This window comes from Aethalodelphis obliquidens, unplaced genomic scaffold (genome assembly GCF_003676395.1).
Source record: "Aethalodelphis obliquidens isolate GAN/ISIS:26980383/991018 unplaced genomic scaffold, ASM367639v1 scaffold2, whole genome shotgun sequence".
NCBI classification, from domain to species: Eukaryota; Metazoa; Chordata; class Mammalia; order Artiodactyla; family Delphinidae; genus Aethalodelphis; species Aethalodelphis obliquidens.
The window spans coordinates 38,186,440-38,203,486 of NW_020837946.1; the positions used below are offsets into that span (position 1 = coordinate 38,186,440).

At 36.3% G+C, this 17,047-nt stretch overlaps 1 protein-coding gene across 1 annotated transcript in view; it reads right to left on the bottom strand.

Annotated features, from left to right (window-relative positions):
* The window catches only part of CCDC150 (coiled-coil domain containing 150), a 93,101-nt gene that overhangs the window by 40,947 nt on the left and 35,107 nt on the right, over window positions 1-17,047 (bottom strand). The window contains 1 exon segment of the mRNA XM_027125292.1: window positions 1,393-1,476. Coding sequence (XP_026981093.1) covers window positions 1,393-1,476 — 84 coding nt within the window.

Genomic DNA, 17,047 nt, shown 5'->3' on the forward strand with positions numbered 1-17,047 from the left:
CCCCAAAAAAAAAAAAAAAAAAAAGGTACAGATGAACCAGTTTGCAGGGCAGGAATAGAGACACAGATGTAGAGAACAAACATATAGACACCAAGGGGGGAAAGCAGCTGGGGGGGGGTGGTAAAAAAAAAAAAAAAGAATTCTTTTTTACACTTCAAAAAGTTAAACATCGTCCTGAATAGGAAAATCTACCCAGACAGAGAGTAAATTAGTGGTTGGCAAACGCTAGGGGAAGGCGAGAATGGGGAATGACTGCTAGTGGGTACAGGGTTTCTTTTTGTCACGATGAAAATGTTCTGGCATTAGACAGTGGTACTGATTCCACAACTTTGTGAATGTACTATAAACCACTAAATTGTACACTTTAAACGTGAATTATATCTCAATAAACCCATTATTTTAGGGGGGGAAAAAAAACCAACGTTCATAGCAGCATTATTTACAATAGCCAAGATATGGAATCAACCTAAGAGTCTATCAACAGATGACTGGATAAAGAAGATGTGAGAATATATATATATATATTCTCTCTCTCTATATATATACACATATGTGCATGTATATATATACACACACACAGATATATATATATATATATATATATATATATATAGAGAGAGAGAGAGAGAGAGAGAGAGAGAGAGAGAATATTATTCAGCCATAAAAAGGAATGAAATCTTGCCATTTGCAACAACATGGATGGACCTGAAAGGTATTGTACTTAGTGAAATAAGTCAGACAAAGAAAGACAAATATTATATGTTAACACTTATATGTGGAATCTAAAGAATAAAACAAAGCAATGAAAATAACAAAACAGAGACAGACCCACAGAAATAGAGAATAAACTACTGGTTATCAGTGGGGGGAAGGAAGGTGGGAGGGGCAAAACAGGGGTAGGGGATTAAGAGGTACAAACTACTATGTATAAAATAAATAAGCTACAAGGACTGATTGTTCAGTACAGGGAATATAGCCAATATTTTATAATAACTTTAAATGGAATATGATCTATAAAGTATTGAGACACTCTGTTGTACACCTGAAACTAATGTAATACTGTAAATCATCTATACTTCAATAAAGAGAGAACATAGGCTTTCTACATTGGCAGCAAATGACCATGCATAAAATAATTATAATAAAGTTTTATACTGTCACAGAATGAGCCTTGGCTTCACAATTTTAGGTTTCTGTATTATATTATAGGTGTGTAGATAGAAGTCACCTGGATTTGAATGAGGGACCAAACTTAGGGAGGCTTAAAAACTTGTCCAAAGTTATAGCATTAGTAAATGACAGAGCTAAGTCCTCTCAAAATCCAGCAAAATTTAGCTTGACAACTGGCATTAAAAAATTAGAAAACAAAAATCAAAAAATGAAATCTCATACCTGTAGTCTTCCCTTTTCATAGGCCAGTTTATTTTTACTCTCAGTAATTTTTCCCAAGACATTTTCCACCTGCTGTTGGGCAAGCTGATAAAGCAAACACAGGTATCAGTACCTCTAGGCATAGAATGAATAATCATTTTCTTTCTTAAACAAGTATTTATACCCTTACTATTTCTAAAGTAATGAATCCAGGATTCATATTTATTCGCTCTTGCTACCTCTTAGTCTGTCTTTAGACAGCTGATCATAGTGTAATATGAAACATGTAGAGAGACTGCTAATGAAAATATGAGTGCCTTAGGACTCACAGTTGTTCTTTGTTTCCTAATTCTCTTTTTGCTATGTCAAGTATTCCCTTGTAGTTGCAACCTAACCCAGATGTGGGGTGGTTTTATCAGTGGTTGCAGATATGCAATTTGTGGATTATATGCGGTCGGCCCTCTGTATCCACAGGTTCCACATCCACTGGTTAAACCAACTGTGGATCAAAAATATTCAGGAAAAATAAATTTCCAGTAAGTTCCAAAAAGCAAAACTTGAATTTGCCACACATGGGCAACTGACAACTATTTAAATAGCATTACATTGTGTTAGGTATTATAAGTAATCTAGAGATGATTTAAAGTGTATGGAAGGATGTGCATAGATTATATGCAAATATCACACCATTTTATATAAGGGACTTGAGCATCCACAGATTTTGGTATCTGGAGGGTCCTGGAACCAATCCCCCATAGTTACTGAAGGATGATTGTACTTATTTAAGACAATGGGAGCTACAAATGATCACAACCATTTGGTCAATAGCAGACACCTCAGTTACCATAGTAAAAGGCAGTAAAAAAAGAAAAAAACAAAAGAAATGTTTGTCGGAAACTCCAACATTGTTTGATCAAGTACTCAACACAATGTTATCTAGGACAAACATTACTGAAGTCTCTATATTTCATGAAATTACGTATTTAATCATTCAAACAGCCTTTAATAATGAGTTATTTTTTTCCCTCAGACTTTGTCAGAGGAAGTAACTATAAAATAGTTTTCTCTTGATTAAATTTTGAACCTTACTGGTACTTCAGGAACACTATTAGTGACTGAATATAGAAGTTTTCACTTTCCATAATCAATTTCAGTGTTACATCTTAATAACAGGAAATACTGATATTTGCCATATGTCAAAATCATCTTCATAAGTCCATTGTAGGAATAATACACACACAAGCAGATGTGACTAAGAACACGAATTCTTAATCACATAGGCCAACCAGCTGCACTACGGGTCATTTCCAGTAAATTTTAAGTTCAAAGTCTTAATAATGTTGGTAAATATCCTAAGTTGACATAATCACTATTTCTGCTTTACATTTGCTTAATTTGTGAATAACAGAACAAAAGGGCCTTTTCAGCATTTAAAGCCAAAGAATTTAGATTTTTGTTTTATATTCAACTTTGGGCTAGTCTGTAAAGATGAAACCATGTATATTGGGATATTAATTTACACAAGAGACACTCCTCACTATCTCCAACATTGTTACAGCTATTCTTTACTCATCTCTTTGTAGTGCACTTTACTTCATTTTAAATATTGTGAATATTTTCCAAATAAAAGTAAAAACACATTCCAAACTAGATTACTGTATAACATGTAACTCATTTCTTCCTGTTCAAAATATTTTCATGATAGCATATATTCTGTTAAGAGGTCACATTAATCTGGAGCATTGTTTTCTCCTTGGTAGTTGTCTTGGCTAGAAGAATTAAGCCATTTTAGACATTCTAGACTTGATAAAAACCTATGGAAAAATTATAAGTAGTGATTAGTCCCACTGTAAAATTATGCACATTCATTTTAAAATTTATACCCAATATTAGATCAGTGGGTAATTAACTATTATGGCTATCTAGGCATTTGTCCTATCAGATCAATATTTATTTCATACCTACTTATACATATTCATACTTCCGGTTTTTTAAAGTTTCACTTTTTCAAAAAAAGTTTTTTAAATAGATCTTTATTGGAGTATAATTGCTTCACAATACTGTGTTAGTTTCTGTGTTAGTACAACAAACTGAATCAGCCATATGCATACATATGTCCCCATATCCCCTCTCTCTTGAGCCTCCCTCCCACCCTCCCTATTCCACCCCTCTAGGTCATCGCAAACCACCGAGCTGATCTCCCTGTGCTATGCTGCCGTTTTCCCACTAGCTATTTTGGTAGTGTATATATGTCGATGCTACTCTCACTTTGCCCCAGCTTCCCCCTCCCACCCTGTGTCCTCAAGTCCATTCTCTATGTCTGCATTTTTCTTTAAAGGAACTAATTTATTTATTTTGGCTGTGTTGGCTCTTCACTGCTGCGCGTGGGCTTTCTCTAGTTGCGCTGAGTGGGGGCCACTCTTCCTTGCGCTGCGCGGGCCTCTCATTGTGGTGGCCTCTCCCGTTGCAGAGCACAGGCTCCAGGCACGCAGGCCTCAGCAGCTGTGGCACACGGCCTCAGTAGTTGTGGCTTGCAGGCTCCAGAACAGGGCCCAGATGCTCCGCGGCATGTGGGACCTTCCCAGACCAGAGCTCGAACCTGTGTCCCCCGCATTGGCAGGCAGATTCTCAACCACTGAGCCACCAGGGAAGTCCCTCTATGTCTACATCTTTATTCCTGTCTTGCAACTAGGTTCCTCAGTACCATTTTTTTTTTTTTGATTCCATATATATGTGTTAACATATGGTATTTGTCTTTCTCTTCCTGACTTACTTCACTCTGTATGACAGACGCTAGGTCCATTCACTTTTAATCGTTGTGTGTTGCTCCCACTAAAGCAAAGGAAAATATTTTTTTAAAGCATTCAGACCAATAAAGTATTGGTTTCAAAATAACCTAAGGAAAATGTAGACTGCTATCAATAAATAGGAGGCTAGTAATAATATATTATCATAACATTAGTCATCAATTAATTTTCTGTCTGTGGAAGACATACAGTCCTCCTTTACCACAATATTTTTCATTTTGGAAACTATGATGTAAAATCATCCCATGAATGCAACATTTGGGATTATGTTTTGATCAAGCCTTCAGCGGAAAATATATCACAAGGATGGCCAATAATGCTACAAAAACAAAGCTACACCATAACCATAAAAGCTGAATTATTTAAAACTTAAAATTCAGTTCCAAGTCCTATAAATCAAAGTGCCCAATGTGTTGCAAAATGTAGGTATAGCTTACAAAAAGTCAAGAGCCAGATTTAACCAAAAATATGCTAGCTATTACAAATAAAAACACTCAAAAATAACTTTGCTTGCCTTCTTGGAATGTGGAAGGCTTTTTATTTTTTTAAATAACTTGGGTCTCTCATAAAATGTGTCCAAAATTTTTTCAAATAATGGCACTTTTTTCCTCAATAAAATTCCCTCTTTTAGGCAAAGGCATAAAGAATTCTATTACTCTTTCAAATACACTTTTAAAATAATTTCCCCTTTTTGCCACCAAAGAAAACACTAATGCACTGGTAAGTGAAAACTAAGAAAAATCAAAATGTGATACTGTTTGACACAAAGTCACTTTATTTAAATTTATGACAAACAAAAATAAATTGTTCCAGTTGCTAAAGGAAAGTAGATGGTAAGGCAGTAACTTAAATTACTGTTTTCAGATTATTTAAATAGGCCCTGTACTTAAGAAAATTGATGGAACACCAGAAATTAGAGGGAGACCACTTAAATGAGTGAATATCTCAGATTCTGAGTTGTGGAATGCAGAATTCAATGTAACCTTTGCTTAAATAATCTTGGCAATATACTATAAAGATTATTAATATACAGAGCAAAACAGAAACTGGAGTATCACCTGAGAAACAGCATACAAAGAAAAATGCTAATGGTTAGAATATACATTTTAACTCAAGCACAAAAACATCACTCCTTGGAAAAGCAGGAAGCTAACACAGAAAGAATTATCTTAAGATATGAAAGGTAGGTTGATAAGGATCAACAGTAAGCCACAAAGTGATTTCTAAAATAATTTTAAACATCTGGGTAAGCTCTAAAAGTTAGCAGAAGCTGTTAGAAGGATACATAAAACCAAGAGATAGTAGCATCTTGGTAAAGCTGTTTTATAAGTAGATTGTTAAGTAGGAATTTTATTCAAAATGTTTATTTAACAACCAGTATGACATAGGCCCCCGCAAATGGAACCAACTCTGTCACCCTCACAAGTATACACTGACTGAATGCCACCCTAGTTTTGAGAAATACTACATTTAATACATTGTTTAATTTCAAGTCATTATAATCCTAGTTGTGTATGCAACTAATTCTACTTCTGTCTGATGCTACCATTTGAAAATGTGTGTTTAAAATACAAATGAGAAGTGGGGCAAATAGTCATTTAACTTGAATCCAGGAATAATAACTTTTTCACATTTGGATCTTTTCTCATTGCATTTCCCTGCATGACTGCCTGTGGTAACGGACCTAAATTACACCATCATTCATAGCAAACAGACTTGTGGTTGCCAAGGGGGAGAGGAGAATGGGGGAGGGAGGGAGTGGGAGTTTGGGGTTAGCAGATGCAAACTATTATATATAGAATATATAAACAACAAGGTCCTACTGTATAGCACAGGGAACTATATTCAATATCCTGTGATACACCACAATGGAAAAGAATATTTAAAAATATAAAAGTATAACCGAATCACTTTGCTGTACAGCAAACATTAACACAACATTGTAAATCAACTATATTTCAATAAAAAATTTTAAAAATTACACAGTCATTAAAGTCTGAAATGGCAAACATAAACCTAAAATTAGGAAGTGTGAGAAAAAGAAGAAATGATATTTATACAAGTATACTGTATATGCTGGCCCTGTGAGGGGCACTTTACTCACAGTATGACATTTAATCCTCACAGCCTGGTAAGACAGACATGACCCTCTACCGAATCAACATTTCTTAAACACTTATTATGTATTAGGCGCTGTGGTAGGCAAGAGAGTATACAGATGAGTAACTACTCTTCTTGCATTAGAAGAGAGTGAAGGCAGATACATAAGCAGGTCAATTTCTAACTTAGTAGTTAGAAATGTAGTAACTATTTTGATATGGGTATGCACAGTAGAACCCCACAGTTAGGGGAGATCCCCTTGGCGCTGAAGGCCATAGAGGTTAAGAACTTGCCCAGGTCACACAGTAAATGGAGCCAAGTATTGTAACCAGGTCTGAATTTAAATCTGTGGTGTGGCATACACAACACACTCATATGTATATCTCTAAAAATCAGTAAGAGGTTATACTGGAGGGTAGTTTTTATTGAGAATTTCAAGTGTTAATTCTCAAAGAACAAAAATATACTGCCGGCATTGAATGGCAATAGGTTTAATAACATTGCTCGGATTGAAAAAAGAAAAAAAAAAGTTCTTACCTCTCAAGACTCATACAGCCAAGTGAAGCACTTCCAGGCAGGCTTGGTCAGAGAAGGTTCTATGCATAGACATATAAGCTGGAATTGAGGTATGGGATATCACTGGGAGACCTTAATCAAGAGGTGCTGTGGACAGGCAAGAATCAACATTGAGCAAATCACTTGCAAGACCCGTCAAAGTCACTAATAGGATAAGGCCACAGTCCTGCTCACTGGCAGTAGAGACATGAAAGAATCATGCAGACTGAGATATGGTCTTCCAGAGAGACCCAAACCAGGTGAGTGGATAAGCCCAGCTGAGGCCTGGCCAACAGGAAAGGACATGGATGAATCTTTAATCTTGGGGGAGGGAGGCATGGTTTGAGACAGTACCAGGAATTAGAGCTAATGCACCTTGCTGCTCTGATAGGAACTTATAAGCTTTCTTCTGAGACAGACAGTTGAGATACTAGGAATTCAATAAATGTTAGCAATGCTCTATGTGCTTTACATGTATTAACTTACTTAACCTCAACAACCTCCTAATAATAGTATGATTATCCCCATTTTGACAGATTAAGAAACTCAGGCTCCGAGAGGTTAAGGATCACACGCAAGGTCATAGACAAAATTGAAACATAGATAGTCTGGCTCTAAAGCCACGAAAATGTAAGAGTATTTATACATATATTTTTAATTTTTATTTATTTATTTTTGGCTGTATGGGGTCTTCGTTGCTACACACGGGCTTTCTCTAGTTGCAGTGAGCGGGGGCTACTCTTCATTGGGGTGCATGAGCTTCTCATTGCGGTGGCTTCTCTTTGTTGCAGAGCACAGGCTCTAGGCACGTGGGCTTCAGTAGTTGTGGCACGAGGGCTCAGCAGTTGTGGCTCGCGGGCTCTAGAACACAGGCTCAGTAGTTGTGGCGCACGGGCTTAGTTGCTCTGTGGCATGTGGGATCTTCCTGGACCAGGGCTTGAACCTGTGTCTCCTGCATTGGCAGGCAGATTCTTAACCACTGCACCAACAGGGAAGTCCCAGGATTTCGATTTAGTCTCTGTAATTTTTTATAGTTGAAGTAATGAGCAGCTTATGACAGAGTTTGAAAGAATTTAGTTCCGATTAAGGCGGACTTCACATCAGCACCTTCTTTGGAATTTTGAAAGATGATTTGCATGTTATAGAAGCAATGGCTAATTCTTTCTCAAGTATTCAGAAGTACATGGGAAACTTATTAGCTGTTTAACATAACAATCATCTCTTTAAATCTCCTTCACCTGGAGATGTTTTAAGACTCCTACCATTTATTTGTAATGGATTGACCTTGTCAAATAGCTTTTAGGAATCCAACTTACTATTGATTTCCTAATGGATGGAACTGTCAGAAAGAGAAAAAAATACAAGTTAGTTCCTCACAATTTATGGAAAAGAAAATATTTTAAAACGTTAGAAATATTGGTGCTTTTCAGCATTATAGATACTCTGTGTAGGCAGACATTTAAAGGCTGTCTTAAACTCTTGTTTTCCTAAATCCTCTATTGTCTGAATACCATAGGGCTCTCTGACATATTTAGCCTGCATTATTCAGACTTGTGATAATTATCAAAAAAAAAAAAAAAAAGAAGAAGGAAACCCATCTCCTGATTTCTGATTGTTTTTTAAAACTCATAGTCATTAATTGCTACTTTAGACTGACTTTTAATACCCCCAATGGTAATCAGAAGTTGCTTGCTCAAGTTCTAGGGAAGCAATTTGATCTGCCAGTTGCTTATTCTTTTCCTCTAGAGTCTGCAGGTTGCAGGTTAATGCATTTATGTCTACCTTTAGACGAAAAAAGAGAAAAGAATTCTATGCCAGATCCAAAAATATTATATTGTTTTTAAAATGACATTTTTAACTGTAAAATAAATGGCATCTTATGAATATGTTTCACTGCTTTTTAGTTGTCTTTAGCCGGAGAGTTATTACAAATTGCATAGTGTACATTTACTAGAAGTGAAAGTCCTTCTGGTACTTGGTACTTATTTATATATTAACTCAAGCATATAAATATAGATGCAAAAATACTCCAAAAAATATTAGCAAAATGAATCCAGCAATATATAAAAGGATAACAAATCAGGACTAAGTGTAGTTTATTCCAGTAATACAAGGCTTGTTCAACATTCAAAATTAATTACTATAATTCACCACATCAATAGGCTATACGAGAAAAACCATATGACCATCTCAGTAGACACACACAGAAAAAGCATTTCACAAAATTCAAATTAATTTATGATAAAAACCCAGTAACCTAGAAATGAAAGGGAACCATCTCTATGTGATAAATTATGTCTGTAAAAACCTACAACTAGTATCAGTATTGGTGGAAGACTGAATGTTTTCCCCTAAGACTGGGAAAAAGGCAAGGATATCTGCTTTTGCCATTCCTATTCAGTATCATACGGGAGGCCTTAGCTGGTGCAACAAGGTAAGAAAAAGTAATAAAAAGCATAGAAATTGGAAAGGGAGAAATAAAACTGTCTCTACTTACAACAGACATGATAGTCTACATAGGAAATCCCAAAGAATCTACAAAAGAAATCCTAGAATAAGTGAGTTTAGTAAGGTTGAAGGATACAAGGTCAAATCAATTGTATTTCTATATATTAGCAACAAACAATTGGAAACTGATATTTCTTAAAAGTTCCATTTATAACAGTACCAAAATCCATGAAATTCTTAGGTACAAATCTAAGAAAAAAATATGTCCAATATTTGACATGCTGAAAATTACAGTATGCTGACAAGATAAATCAAAAGCCTAAATAAAATGGTGAGACTTACTGTGTCCCTGTATTAGGAAGATACAATATTGCTAAGATGTCAATTCTCTTTAATCCCAACTTAAATTGTGTGGGATAATTTACCAGTGTCCACCCTTTGGTGGGGTCTAGACTGTGAGGCTAAAAAAAAAATGCCCTGTAAGAAATGCTAAAGGGAGCTCTTCAGGCTGAAATAAAAGGGGATTAGATAATAACTGGAATCCACATAAAGAAATAAAGGGTACCAGAAAATGTAGCAACATAGGTACATGTAGAAGACATATAAATATGTAGTTTTTGTTTGTAACTCTGTTATGTATAAATCAAAAATATATAATAAAAGAAAGGTTAAGGGAATTAAAATAGTGCACCAGAAATATCTACTTAACACAAAGGAAGGCAGTACTGGAGAAACAGAGGAACAAATATCACATAAAACATACAAAAAAATAGTAAAGTAGCAGATGTAAATCCTACCTTATGGGTAATTATGTTAAATATTAATGGATTAAACACTCCAACTAAGAAGCAGAGACAGGCAGAATAAATTTTTTTAAAGACCCAACTGTATGCTGTTTATAAGAGACACACTTTAGATCCAAAGACACAAATGGGTTGAAAATAAAAGGATGGAAAAAGATATATGATGTAAACAGTAATCTGAAAAGAGCTGGAGTGGCTACACTAACATGAGACAAAGTAGATATTAAGACAAAAATCTGTGAGATAAAGAAGGACATTATATACTGAAAAAAGGATCAACCCATTAAGAAGATAACATTTATAAATGCATTTGCATCTAACAACACAACCCCAATGAAGCAAAAACAATACAGCAATAACTGACAGAATTGAAGGGAGAAATAACAATTCAACACTAACAGTCAAAGACTTAATATCCCTCTTTCAATAATAGGTGGAACAGTTAGATGATCAATGAAGAAACAACTGATGACTTGAACAACACTATAAAGCAACTGGACCTAACAGACATCTTTAGAACACTCCTCCAAACAATAATAGAATACACATTTTTCTCAAGTGCACATGAAGCATGCTCTAGGATATACCACATGTTAAACCATAAAACAACTCTCAATAAATTTGAAAGGACTGAAATTATATAAAGTATGTTCTCCAGCAACAATGAAATAAAATTAAATGAATAAAAGAAGGAAATTTGGAAAATTCACATATATGGGGAAATTCAACAACATATTTCTAAATAACCAATGGGTCAAAGAGGAAATTACAAAGGAAATTAAAGAATATTTTGAGATGAATGAAAATGAACATATAACATGATAAACAAAATGTATGGTATGCAGCTAAGGTGGTGCTTAGAGGGCAATCTGTAGCTGTATAAACTTATATTTAAAAAAAGAGAAATATCTCATATCAATAACCTAAGCATCCATCTTAAGAACCTAGAAAAAGGGGCTTCCCTGGTGGCGCAGTGGTTGAGAGTCCGCCTGCCGATGCAAGGGACATGGGTTCGTGCCCCGGTCCGGGAAGGTCCCACATGCCGCGGAGCGGCTGGGCCCTTGAGCCATGGCCGCTGAGCCTACGCGTCTGGAGCCTGTGCTCCGCAACGGGAGAGGCCACAACAGCGAGAGGCCCGTGTACCGCAAAAAAAAAAAAAAAAAAAAAAAAGAACCTAGAAAAAGAAAAGCAAACTCAAAGCAAGCAAAAGGAAGAAAATAATAAGGATTATAGCAGAAATAAAACAGGCTAGAAAAACAATAGAGAAAATCAGTAAAACCAGAAGTTAGTTCTTTGACAAGATCAACAAAACTGACAAACCACTGTGGTATTAACCAAGAAAAAAAAATAAAGAATACACAAATTGCTAAAATTAGAAATGAAAGAAGAGACATTATATTGAACTTCCAGAAATAAAAAAGGGGCTACTATGAACAACTGCATGCCAATAAATTACATAGCCTAGATGAAATGGACGAATTCCTAGAAAGACCCAAATGACTGAAACTCAAAAAAAAAAAACACGTAGAAATATGAATTGAACTATAACAAATAAAGAGACTGGATCAATAATAATAATAATTAAAAACAAAACACTCCCCACAAAGAAAAACCTAGAACCAGACGGTTTCACTGTTGAATTCTACGAAACACTGAAAGAATTAACACCAATCCCTCACAAAGTCTTCTCAAAATAGAAGGAGAGGGAACACTATCAAATCATTTTAAGAGGCCAATATTATTGAATACCCTGATACCAAAACCAAAGACGTCACAAGAAAAAAACCCAAAAAAACTATGGGATAACCCTTATTAATATAGATTTTTAAATCCTCAGCAAAATAATAGCAAGCCAAATCAAACAACATATGAAAAGGTTTATACACCATGAGCAAGTGAAATTTATCCCCCAAAGGAAAACTTGGTTCAACATTTGAAATCAATCAATGTAATACACCTTAGTAATAGAATAAAGGACAAAATCCACAAGATTATTCCAACAGATATAGAAAAAGCAACTGAACAAGTTCAACGTATTTTCATGATAAAAATTCCCAACAAACTAGGAATAGAAGGGAATTTCCTCATCCTGATCATGGGCATTTAGGAAAAGCACACAGCTAACATCATACTTAATGGTGCCAAACTGAAAGCTAACCCTCTAAACTCAGGAACAAAAGAAGGATGTCTGCTCTCATCACTTCTATTCAACCTCTCATGGCTGGAGGTTCTAGCCAAAGCAATTACACAAGAAAAAGAAACAAATGGCAACAAATTGGAAAGGAAAAAATAAAACTATCTCCATTTGCAAATGGCACAATCTTATATAGAGAAAATATATACTCTATTGTTAAGATCACAATACTCTCCAAATTGATCTACAGGATCAATACAAACCCTATCAAAATTCCAGCTCCTCTTTTTTTTGCAGAAATGGGAAATCTGATCCTGAAATTCATATAGAAATGCGAGGATCCAGAATAGCCAGAACAATCTCAAAAAAAAATAAAGTTGGAGGACTCACACATCTCAGTTTTAAAACTTATTACAAAGCTACAGCAATCAAGACCATGTGGTACTGGCATATGTACGGTCATATATACCAATGCAATGGAATTGAGAGTCCAGAAATAAGCTCATGCATCTATGGTTAACTAGATTTTGACAAGGGAGCCAAGATCATTCAATAGAAAGAACAGTCTTCCAACAAATCGTCCTGGGATAACTGGATATCCACAGGCAAAATAATGAAGTTAAACCTCTACCTCATACCATATATAAAATTTAACACAAAATGGATCAAAGATCAAAATGTAGTCTGTAAAACTATAAAATTTTTAGAATAAAAAATGGGTGCAGGATGACAGTTGCAAGATGGGGGAGTAGAAGGACATGAGCTCACTCCTTCATACAAAAACACCAAAATCACAACTAACTGCTGAACAACCATAGACAATAAAACACTAGAACCTACCTAAAGAGATACCCTACATCCAAAGACAAAGAGGAAGCCACAACAAGATGGTAGGAGGGGCACAACTGCAATAAAATCAAATCCCATACCCACTGGGTGGGTGACCCACAAACTAGAAAGTAATTATACCTGAAAAGTTCTCCCACAGGACTGAAAGTCCAGAGCCCCATGTCAGCCTTCCCAGCGTGGGGGCCTGGTAAGAGGAGGAGGAGCCCCCAGAGAATCTGGTTTTGAAGGCCAGCGGGGTTTGATCGCAGGAATTCCACAGGACTGGGGAAACAGAAGCTCCACTCTTGGAGGGCACAGACAAGGTCTCATGTGCACCAGGACCCAGGGAAAAAAAGCAGTGACCTCATAAGAGACTGGGCCAGACCTACCTGCTAGTATTGGAGGGTCTCCTGGAGAGGCAGGGGAGGAGATGTGGCTCACTGCAGGTACAAAGACACTGGCAGCAGTAGTTGTGGGGAGTAATCATTAGCATGAGCACTCCTGGAGGGAGGCTGCCATTTCCTCCCAATGACCTAGCCCCACCCAACAGTCTGTAGGCTCCAGTGCTGGGACGCCTCAGGCCAAACAACGAACAGGGCGGGAATACAGTCCCACCCATCAGCAGACAGGCTGCTTAAAGTCTTCCTGAGCATGGCCCTGCCCAGAGGGACAAGAACCAGCTCTACCCACCAGTGGGCAGGAAGCCTGCATAAGCCTCTTAGACAGCCTCATCCACCAGAGGGCAGACAGCAGAAGCAAGAAGAACTACAATCCTGCAGCTTGTGGAATGGAAACCGCAATCACAGAAAGTTAGACAAAATGAGACGGCAAAGGAATACGTCCCAGATGAAAGAACAAGATAAAACACCAGAAGAACAACTAAGTGAAGTGGAGATAGGCCATCTACCGGAAAAAGAATTCAGAGTAATGATATTGAAGATGTTCCAAGATCTCAGGAAAAGAATGGAGGCACAGACTGAGAAGATACAAGAAATGTTTAAAAAAGACAATCGAAGAACTAAAGACCAAACAGAGATGTACAATACAATAACTGAAACGAAAAATACACTAGAAGGAATCAATAGCAGAATAACTGAGGCAGAAGAATGGATAAATGAGCTGGAAGACAGAATGGTGGAAATCACTGCCATGGAGCAGAATAAAGAAAAAAGAATGAAAAGAAATGAAGACAGTCTAAGAGACTTCTGGGACAACATTAAATGCACCAACATTCACATTATAGGCCTCCCAGAATGAAAACAGAGAGAGAAAGGACCTTTGAAAATATTTGAAGAGATAACAGCTGAAAACTTCCCTAACATGGAAAAGGAAACAGTAACCCAAGTCCAGGAAGCAAAGAGACTCCCAGGTAGGATGAACCCAAGGAGGAATATGCCAGGACACACAGTAATCAAACTGACAAAAATTAAAGACAAAGAAAAGATATTAAAAGCAACAAGGGAAAAGCAACAAATAACATACAAAGGAATTCCCGTAAGGTTATCAAGTGATTTCTCAGCAGAAACTCTGCAGGCCAGAGGCAGTGGCAAGATATATTTAAAGTGATGAAAGGAAAGAACCTAAAACCAGGAATACTCTACCCAGCAAGGCTCTCATTCAGATTTGAAGGAGAAATCAAAAGCTTTATAGACAAGCAAAAGCCAAGAGAATTCAGCACCACCAGACCAGCTTTGCAACAAACGCTAAAGGAACTTCTCTAGGTGGAAAAGAAAAGGCCACAACTAGAAACAAGAAAATTATGAATGGAAAGCTCACCAGTAAAGGCAAACATACAGTTAATGTACGAAATCATCTGCACACAAATATAATATCAAAACCAGTAACTGTGAGAAGAGGAGAGCACAAATGCAGGATATTGGAATTGCATTTGAAATTAAAAGACTAGTAACTTAAAGCAATCTTCTTTATATATAGGCTGCTATATCAAAAGCTCATGGGAACCATAAGCCAAAAATCTGCAATAGATACACACAAAAAAGAAAAAGGAATCGAAACACAACATTAAAGTTAGTCATCAAATCACAAAATAAGAGAACAAAAGAGGAAGGAAAGAAGAAAGATCTACAAAAACAAATCCAGGGAATTCCCTGGTGGCCCAGTGGTTAGGACTTGGCACTTTCACTGCCATGTCCCAAGTTCAATCCCTGGTCAGGGTACTAAGATTTCACAAAACAAGGAGTGCAGCCAAAAACACCCACAAAAAAACCAAAATCCAAAACAATTACGAAAATGGCAAGAGGAACACACATATTGATAATTACCTTAAATGTAAATGGAATAAATGCTCCAACCAAAAGACACGGAATGGCTGAATGGATACAAAAACAAGATCCGTATATATGTTGTCTATAAGAGACCCACCTCAGATCTAGGGACACAAACAGACTGAAAGTGAGAGGATGGAAAAAGATATTCCATGCAAATAGAAATCAAAAGAAAGCTGGGGTAGCCATAATCATATCAGACAAAATAGACTTTAAAATAAAGACTGTTACAAGAGATAAAGAAGGACACTACATAATGATCAAGAGATCGATCTAAGAAGAAGCTATAACAATTGAAAACATATATGTACCCAATATAGGAGCACTCCAATATATAAGGCAAATACTAACAGCCATAAAAAGAGAAATTGACAGTAATACAATAATAGTGGGGGACTTTAACACCCCACTTTCATCCAAGAACAGATCATCCAGACAGAAAATCAATAAGGAAACAAAGGCCTTAAATGACACATTAGACCAGATGGACTTAACTGATATTTATAGAGCATTTCATTCAAAAGCAGCAGAGTACACATTCTTCTGAAGTGCACATGGAACATTCTCCAGGACTGATCACAAAGCGAGTCTTGGTAACTTTAAGGAAACTGAAATCATATCAAGCATTTTTTCCAACCACAATGTTATGAGATTAGAAATCAACTACAAGAAAAAACTGTAAAAAACACAAACATGTGGAGGCTAAACAATATGTTACTAAACAACGGATGGATCACTGAAGAAATCAAAGAGGAAATAAAACAATACTAACAGACAAATGAAAACCAAACCACAATGATCCAAAATCTGCAAAAGCAGTTCTAACAGGGAAGTTTCTAGCAATAAAATCTTACCTTAGGAAACAAGAAAAATCACATATAAACAACCTAACCTTACACCTAAAGCAACTAGAGAAAGAACAAACAAAACCCAAAGTTAGTAGAAGGAAAAAAATTATAAAGATCAGAGAGGAAAGAAATGAAATAGAGACAAAGAAAACAACACAAAAGATCAATGAAACTAAAAGCTGGTTCTTTGAGAAGATAAACAAAATTGATAAACCTTTAGCCAGACTCATCGAGAAAAAGAGGGAGAGGGCTCAAATCAGTAAAATTAGATACGAAAAAGGAGAAGTTACAACAATCACCATAGAAATACAAAGGATCATAAGAGACTGCTACAAGCAACTATATGCCAATAAAATAGAAAACCTAGAAAAAATGGACAAGTTCTTAGAAAAATATAATCTCCCAAGACTGAACCAGAAAGATATAGAAAATATTAACAGGCCAACCACAAGCACTGAAATTAAAACTGTGCTTTATAAACTCCCAACAAACAGAAGTCCAGGACCAGATGGCTTCACAGGCGACTTCTTTCAAACGTTTAGAGAAGTGTTAACACTTATCCTTCTGAAACTATTCCAAAACACTGCAGAGGAGGGAACACTCCCAAACTCATTCTATGAGGCCACCATCACCCTGATACCAAAACCAGACAAAGATACCACAAAAAAGGAAAATTACAGGCCAATATCACTGATGAACACAGATGCAAAAATCCTCAACAAAATACTAGCAAACCAAATCCAACAATACATTAAAAGGATCATACACTACGATCAAGTGGAATCTATCCCAGGAATGCAAGGATTTTTCAGTATCTACAAATTAATCAGTGTGATACACCACATCAACAAATTGAAGAATAAAAACC